Genomic DNA, 9,279 nt, shown 5'->3' with positions numbered 1-9,279 from the left:
ATATATAAAACTTTGAACTTTATTTATGTAAAATTACCATAGGTATAGTGCATTTAAGATGAGTTTGCCTGTGGGTAAAGAGAGGGGGATATGCAGTGACAAACGTTCTCCTGCCAACCTCCCCACTTTTTTGTCTTAGGTCTGTCCCAATAACCACTTCTGACAGTCCCAGCAGTAAGGAGCATGTGTAGTACCTGTTTATTCCTCCCAAATCCTATATTATACATGCTCCACAAAGTTATATATCCATAAAATGGATATTCAGAAGTGGTTGTTAGAACAGAACTACTCAGTTAACTCGAATTTCTTTCCTCGACATACTTCTGCAACTTAAAAAATAGAAATTCCTCGTATCAGTTTTTTCAAAACTATTTTTCATTAATATTGCAATATTATAAATTTACCAAGTCAAGTAAACTGGTTAGAGGGCAAACTCTCAAATAAAAAATGTAATTATGAACCTATTTAAATTCATGAAAACAGAGGTTGAGAGTGGTCCAATCCATGTTTCTGCTGTTATGAAAAGAGTTTCCCAGGCTACAGGTATCTTGAAACTCCCTTTGAGAGAAATTATAAGGGAGTGAAGCTGTAGAGAGGGATGATAAACCTTGTTTTGAAACTTCAGCCAGTAAATGGTCCCAAAATAAAACAAAAGAACATTGACAGCTTTGATAAAGAAGCTATTCGCAAACTAGTGTTTAATTTTCATACAAATGATAAAAAAACTACTCTCTTCAAGGGATATTTTACAAAAACAAGGGAAAAATCAGAAATTAATTTTAGTGGAAATTATTGAGTAATGAAATAAACTTAAAAAGGAGGTATTTTTTTTTTCTGAACAGAATGATTATCAAATCTCAAAAATGACTTTTTGGATGACACTGGGTTCTTAACAAGCAAATCAGAAAAGAGTTATCAATATATTTGCGTTTAATATATTTTTATACAGAGTAAAACAAGAATAAATAAGAAACAGTTCCAATCAAAGATAAATGATAACCTAACAAAATGAGTAAAAGAATTTTTTAAAAGGCATACCTGATCTGCTTTTCTGCATATCAACATGCTCAATGTCCGACTGAAGAAAGATGCTAAAAGTGGATTCAAAGGAGATTCTCTCTCTAAGAAAGAATATAATTTTGTAAGTAACGCTTTATCAGATAGCCTTTCATTTAATATAGGAATATCTGTAGTTAAAACTTCACAGGCAAGATTAGGACGTCTATATTTTTCATGTTCTTCAAGTTCATCACTAGGCTCTTCAGTAACAAAACCTACTAACTGATTCAATATATCAGCTCGAGTAATGCTGAAAAAAAGAATTGTGATTGCTTTAACTAATTCATGAAAAACACTAAATAAAACATATTGTATATATACAAAAATGTACACTGTCACCATTCTAATCTCCAATACCAAACAATCTGTTAGGGATTTTCCATCTTTTGAACTAGTGAAAGTTGACAGTTATGGTTCTATTAAAGCTGATAAAAGTTAGAACAATTATTAATAATTCCAAAAAAAATTAATTTCAATATAAAATGGCTTCACTTCAAAGATAAAAAAACTCCTTGAAGTGAACAAAAAAGGCATCTTAAACTATCTGGAAATTGAAAGCTATCAGGGACCCCTGTTGACTGCTGATTTCAGTGAGTAGTAAGGCAGCAGTAGTATTGAGGAACAATATGTACAGAACAATAAATATAAAAATGTATTAACACCAATATCAACTTATATATATATAAAAAGTATTGAGTACTGAAGGCAACCAGCAATATGTTCATACGTCATTAGTAAAAAGCACATTTTATTGAGTTAAATCCACCACAATCTTGGGAGCAGGCAATGTATAGATGTCTGATTCTCGACCTTAACCCTATTCTTGGCATGGGAACATGCACGGCACCATCAATTACTAGAATGTTAAAATCCCTAAACCTAAATGTCTTAAGAATGAATATATGATCAACATTCAACAGTTTGAATCCTTATGTTACAGGCAGTACCACTGTTGTGACAAGAAACTCTTGTTTGAGTATAAAAAATAAACAGTAAGTTAATTTTAATAGATATACAAGGAACACTCCCAAAATTGAGAGACAGGCTAAAATTCTAACTTTATTTTAAAAATTGTTTGTCTTATTTTTCAATTTAAAAAAATAGTGTTCTCATTGTTAATACTCTATAAAACCAATAGCAGAATTTGATTTCAAAATAGGAAAAGAAAAAAAAAACTAAAGGAGCACCTCAAAAATATTCCATAAAACAAAAAAATATAGAAAGAGGTGTTTATTGATGGTGGTGGGTGAGGTCAATAATAAACAAATAAGTAAAACTTCTTTTATTTGTGTTGATGTTTCCATATATAAATATAATTTTTTTTTCCCTCTAAGTTATATAGGGTTTTTTTTTAAGCCCGATAGAACTTGAAATTGTAAAAAATAACACACAAAATTAAATTGTAATCAAAATTTTTTTTTTATTCGAAAGATCAATACGTGACATTAACATTTGAAAATGATTTCGGGCATATGGGCACCGCGGCTGTTCTTGACGAAGCGCATTCTGTAAAATTGTGTTCAGCGATGAGGCGCATTTTTGGCTTAACGGGTTTGTTAATAAGCAAAATTGCCGCATATGGTCGTGCGATTTGACACCTCTCGATTATTTCCTGTGGGGCTACGTGAAGTCACTGGTTTATGCTGATAAACCAGCAACAATTGACGCCTTGGAGGCCAGCATTGTTCGTGTTATTCGTGACATACGGCCAGCAGTGCTCGAAAAAGTGGCCCAAAATTGGACGTCCAGAATGCGCTTCGTCAAGAACAGCCGCGGTGCCCATATGCCCGAAATCATTTTCAAATGTTAATGTCACGTATTGATCTTTCGAATAAAAAAAAAATTTTGATTACAATTTAATTTTTTGTGTTATTTTTTACAATTTCAAGTTCTATCGGGCTTAAAAAAACACCCTATAGTTGTTATCTTGCTTATTGTTTTCAGGCCTAATGAATGCCGCAAAAATAAAATAAGTTCTACTTATTTGTGTTTGTCATTACTGACTGCACCCCAACCATATAAAGCTATACCATTTTTTTTCCCCAAATACTATTTATTTCAACCAAAAAAAAAAAAAGAACAAAATATATATATTTCAGTTTTTATTCTCTAATTGCCAAGAAGAGGGGAACTGGAAATAATATTGCTAATAACTCATGTAATTAATATTTGGATATCTCATGTTTACTACGATCATTAACAAAATGTAATTGACATTGCTATTTCTGACAAAAATGTTAATAACACTTGATTTTGTTTATACTAATTCTCAGAATATATTAACACTTTGTTACTGACCAGTGTAAACTGTAGAAATCAAAATATTAATAACATTTTTTTTGAAATAGTAATTAAATAACAGTTCATAATTGAATGGAGCAAACTGTAGGCAGCTAAATGTTATTAACATTTTGCTAATAACATTAATGGTAACATTTTGATATTAACACACTTTAAAGTATTCTTGGAAGAGAATTTGGTTAATACTGTGCTATAACTGTTTGATTTATATCCAGACAGTGTCTGTTGTACCACAATTTCCATTTTAACAAGATCCTAATTATCTGCTAATTTCTAATTTGTGTTGTATAATTTTGGCAAAGGAAAACAAGCTATTTATAATACTATCTTGTTCCAATAATAATGATGTTTTGAATTAAATGTATCTTATAAATTGACCAAATCTGATATAATATCTTGGAAGGTTAATCGGAGTAAAGGAAAAATTAGGCCAATCCCAGCTTTTTCAATGGATAAGTCCTTCACAATTTTACACTAAGCTACATAAATCAGAAAGAACAGATAATTGTTTTATTTCTAATACATTTTTTTTAAATTCATTAAGCACAGTGATTCAAACTTACAACTCAATTAATTTTTTATTCTGAGATTTCAATTCCTGTAACACATTTTCTTGATCCAACACCTCATTCAAGGTAGTGTCCTAAAAATAAATTATTTAGATTATTGAAATGATAAATAAAATAGTACCTTCTATATAAAATTTGTATACAATTGGTCATTGGAGAGAAAGCGAAACACTGACAATTCAACACCAATATCTCATAAAAAAGCACTGAAAGACTTGTTTGTGCTTTTTACAAATTTATTTGTAGTAACTAATTCCAAGAAATCCATGATGCAGATGATCTTGTGACTAGCATAATTTGGTTAACAGCTTAGTAGTGAGTCTATTTCCATTACCACTTCTAGTAATATAATTTTAATATAAAAAAAATAAATACTGTTCTAACTACAAGTTCGATAACTGAATATTTTTCTGATGAAATTAAGAACCATAAAAGTATAATTTAAATGAAGAAAAAAAAATTATACTCATATAAAAGTATATTTTTATACAGATATGAGAAAAATATTGAACGAAATGCCATTGAATTGTATCTAAATAATCCAGATTTTTTTTTTATAATAATTATTTCCAACAAATAATAAGACTCCTGATGAAGATGTCTCTTTCTCCCATATTTGTGCAATTAGAAATGGATGATCTTGTTCAAGAAATCATTGAAGAATTCCCATGGTAATACAATTTAAAAAAAAAAAAATGTAGATGATACAATATTAGTATTCCTGAAGAGCACTTAAATGATATTTTAAGATAGGACTGCATATTAAGTTTACAATGGAAGTTGAGAGACACAATACCACTAATTTTCGGAAACTAAAATGTATATTAATGGGGAAAATATCAAAGTCTCATAATATGAAAGAAAGAATAATGGGAGATCTACCTTACAGAGCTATAGCTCTCAGTAGTATCCCATTTGGAGAACAAAATATCAAATGAGCAAAAGAAATTCTGATGAATAATGGCAACTCAAGTAGAATTAATAAAACTATCTGAGGAGAACTTAAGACAATTTGTCACACCATATAGGTGAATTAATCCCAAATTTTATTTCTCTATGGAATAGATAAAACCTTTAGCATCAAAAATATGAAGAATTTTTAACCGACATAACATCAGTGTATTAAATAAATATGATAATAGCCTCAGGAAATGTTTTTCTCAAAACTAAAAGACAGAATTAGCAGAGAAAAACTGTTAAATATAAATTTACCAAATGGCTTTTTTAAATTATGGCGGTAAATATGTGGGACAGACATCCTCTGCAGAAGAATCTATGCCCACAAATATAGTATTGACAGCAAAAATGAAGATAGCTTATTCAGGCTATCTGAAACAATCACAAGTATGATTTTCACAGGGTCTGTTTCAACATAGAAATCAACCAACAAAAAAAGAGTAATTCTACAAACATTGATTATTATAAAAGAATCAAGAATACTATAAATGCGTGAAACAATTTGGTTAAGTTATAATTGTTAATCTGTGCATATTTATTTATATTTTTAAATGCATTGACTATTAATAGATTTTGTTATTAGGTAGAATTTCATTATTTGGACAATTGTTTTAACTAGTATTCAGCGTTTTAATTTGATATATTTAATGAATTTAATTTAAGATGAAATATCATTAGGGTTAATAAGTTTTTGTCTGACATTTAGGGCTTAGCCTTCTCCATTCTCAGTAACCTCTAACCATAAATTACTATTAACCGTGGTCACTTTACCCTCAAGGATGACTTTTTTTTTTTTACAAAAAAAAGTTTAGTAGTCAAAAATATTTGATTGAAATACCACAAAACTCAAAGGGAATAATTCATCGCATTATACAGCAAAAATATTATATATATATATATATTGTTTTGTCATGATCAAGACATAGAAGTCTGACAAGAACAAAACATTCCGATTCCCTGGAATCTGAGGAATTTTCCTGGAAATGTAGTGAGCATAAAATGCAGATTGCTAACAAAGCTCTTATTTCACAAGAAAACAGGACATTTTTCATATTTTACTATAACAGTATTCTCAATATTTTGCTCACTAAGAATGGAAGGGGTACTATTTACAAAATGTGTTTATTAAAATGAAAATTGGATAGAGATTAATTTCTACCTGGAAGCTCTCAGGCTAGCCCAGTAAAAATGAAATAGGTTGTGTAAAATTTGGATTCTCTTCAAATTAGAATTCTTGTGTGTAATATCATCTTTATACCATTACATACCTAATGTATCTATTTGCAGCTTGTGAGGAGAGGTTTGGAGCCAAAATGTTATTTCTACTGGGCTACCCTGCAAGCTTCTATGTAGAAATTAATCTACCTAATTTTCTAATTCAGATTAGTTCAAAAACAAAAAGTTGTACCACACTAAAATTTTGTTTTTAAGGTAGGTACATGGCTGGGATGTGGTAGCAATATAAATAAGGAGCAGTCATGAAGGATCTTCAATAATTAATATTTATAATATTCCTAGACTTACTGAAACATAACCTGAACCACCATACTGAATAAACACTGGTGGACAGCTTGATACAATCAAATCATAAACAGAAGAGTTTTAAAAGAACAAAACATTACAAACCAGGGATGACTGTGATCAATAAAAATTACAAGAAAGTACCTAACAGAACTAAAATAAATTTTTTTAGGTGATTACAAAAATTTACACTTTTAAAATGAAAATTTGTAAAAAAATCAGTAATAAGTCTACCAAATGAATCACAGTTCTCTACTGCTTACTGTAAGCACCACCAACATATTATAGTGGTAAATTGTTAAAATAAATAGTTACTGTGATAGTCATGAGACCATATCGAGAGCCAATGAGAAAAACACTGTTTTCATCATACATATATAGTTTGAAAACATTTGAAACTTGTTTTTAACATTATTAGTTAGGGACAGGAGAGTTTATACATGAGTTTATACAAACTTTTTAGAGGCTATACATAAAAATTGTTAAATAATATAAAAAAAAAAAAAAAAAAAAAAAAGAGAGAAGACTATACGGAGGATTAACCTTAATGAATTGATAAAAGTTGAAATTCACTAAAAAACATCGACTTACACGTTATGATTTAAACTTCAGTGAAAATCTACTGCTGAAAGAATGTCCAATAAGAATAATCACTTACATATAAGGAGAATATGGTAAGGGATGAGGTCAGGGCTGTGAAGAAAAAAAATAATCAACACTTATTATCTATTAAATAATAAATAAATAATAAACGTTCCAACGTTTTGGTATACATTTCAGATGTTTTTCAGGGCAAAGTACAAATCAAGATAGAATATAAAAACAAAATAATAAAAAATAGTATAACAAGAAATAGTACTATAAAAGATAATGAATAAGTATTAATATAAGATAGTAACAAATATAATTGAAAACTCAAAAATATGAAAGAAAATTTTAACTAATACAAATATGTAAATAATGAAACATCAACATAATCAAAAATATAAGAATAGTACATGATAAACAAGATATAATGAAAATCATGAAAAATACATAAGTAAAACAAATTTAGCTTATCTAGTTTAATACATCTCTATTTTGTTATTTTTGCTAATATATTTTTACGATTTTCATTATATATTGTGTATTGTTTACTTTTCTTAAATTGTTCATTATTTACATATTTATACTTGTTCAATTTTTCATTTTCATATTTTTGATTTTCTAATTCCGTTGATTATTGTCTAATAATCAGCTCATTATTCCTACATTACACATTACCTTCTTGTATATATTCCTACTTCTTATTTATTTAATTTTTTGTTATACTATTTTTTATTATTTTCTTTTTTATCCTATTATGGCTGTTATCTTGTATCTGTACTTAGGCATGATGTAGAAACTCCATAAAAAATAAGATTTGCCTATTTTTATTTTTTACTTTATTAATAAAACCTTAACATCTTCTCCTCATATGAAGATCTACAGTCACCAATTAACACATCATTAATAATCACTTTTATTTAAAATTACTATCTTTATAAACTGTTTACTATCTCAATGGAATATTAGACTGCTCAAGATTGGTTTAAAATAGTAATAATTACTTAAAGAATTTATATATAAGACAGACTTTTTTAATTGTCAGAATTTATATATGAGACTAAAATTTATAAGAAAATCAAGTTGTAATGTCAACTATAAATTTTTTAAAAACTCTAAAATTTGAAATGAGCCCAATACTATTGCAAATATATAAATAAAAATTATTTAAATTTTTTTAAAAATAATATTCCATAAAAGCAAATAAACTAATGAAAAAGCAAACTAAATTTAAATAAGATTGCAAATTATTTATAAGACCAATGATGATGACCTGCAAATTTACTTGCTTGAATACCATCAGAATTTAGCAGCTCAAGCAAATGGGATTACATAATAAATGAGATTCAGTAATTTTCAGCCAGATTGGATAGTTCTGCCAAGAAATTTTACCATGTTCTCAATGGTAAGAGAATTGCTTAATACACGCAGATATGATTCTCTGTCAAGTCAAGGGCAATAATTAAAAGAACAGTTCTCTCTTCAATGGGAAGTCATTGCAGATTGCTTAGCGACAGATCACATCGAGTGTTGCTAAGCAAATCAAAATGTATGGTAAAGATTTTAAGATGGTAATGAGAGAAAAAGTGGTAAATATAGTAGGTAAAAGACATTTTAACTAAATATTGACAAAAAACAAGAAAAGGCTTATATCTATAGTATGATGGTTTTAAGGATGGTGAAGCCTAATCCCGAAATGTCTACAATAAGAGAAATATATGAAAAAAATCAGAATGTGGAAGTAAACATTTTCTCTCTAATTTGTTTTATTTTCTCATATGTATATACTTCATACCATATCTGTATTTCTTTTTTAGTATCTTTCGTGGTTGTATGTAGCACTAAAGAAGGCCTATAACTTAGGTAAAAACTATCGTGACCCAATCCCTGACTATCTTTTCTCCCATTGCATCTATGGTGACGAAATCTATACCATTAAAAATAAATATTCAAAAAATCTAATTCTAAAGAAAAACACTTCTATAAGATCATATAATGATAGTAATGGAACCTAAATAAATTATCAACTAAAATCTGTATTACTAAATTGTTACTGTTTTAATCTAGATATGCGATGAAATAATAATATGTTTAATTAATTAAGGAGCTGTTTAACCTATCACTTTTAACAGCCCTGAGGAAGTCCTGCAAAATGAGGTGAAACATCAGACATTAAATAGTTAAAAACTATTTGTCCTTTTTGACCGCAACCCTGACCATCTTCTTATATTTAAGTAATACGGTCAACTATATATATATACTAACAATGGATTATTTTCAAATCATG

The 9,279-nt window shown here is 28.5% G+C and overlaps 1 protein-coding gene across 3 annotated transcripts in view; it reads right to left on the bottom strand.

Moving 5' to 3' along the window:
• fmt (phosphatase 6 regulatory subunit 1-like protein fmt) overlaps positions 1 to 9,279 on the bottom strand; it is a 35,680-nt gene that overhangs the window by 24,908 nt on the left and 1,493 nt on the right. For all 3 annotated transcript variants that reach the window (XR_010845116.1, XM_014435963.2, XM_014435964.2), the window contains exons 3-4: positions 3,924 to 4,003; positions 1,039 to 1,309 (exon numbers count right to left, since the gene is read on the bottom strand). Coding sequence is in view for 2 of the 3 variants with exons in the window: in XM_014435963.2 (XP_014291449.1) it covers positions 1,039 to 1,309; positions 3,924 to 4,003 (351 nt within the window). In the remaining variant the exon portion in view is untranslated. The remainder of the gene's footprint in view (positions 1 to 1,038; positions 1,310 to 3,923; positions 4,004 to 9,279) is intronic.

The sequence above is a fragment of the Halyomorpha halys genome, unplaced genomic scaffold (assembly GCF_000696795.3).
Source record: "Halyomorpha halys isolate HHAL.00 unplaced genomic scaffold, Hhal_1.1 Scaffold1751.1, whole genome shotgun sequence".
Classification (NCBI taxonomy): Eukaryota; Metazoa; Arthropoda; class Insecta; order Hemiptera; family Pentatomidae; genus Halyomorpha; species Halyomorpha halys.
The sequence above is the reverse complement of the archived record's forward strand: the minus strand, read 5'-3'. Positions and strand labels throughout refer to the sequence as shown.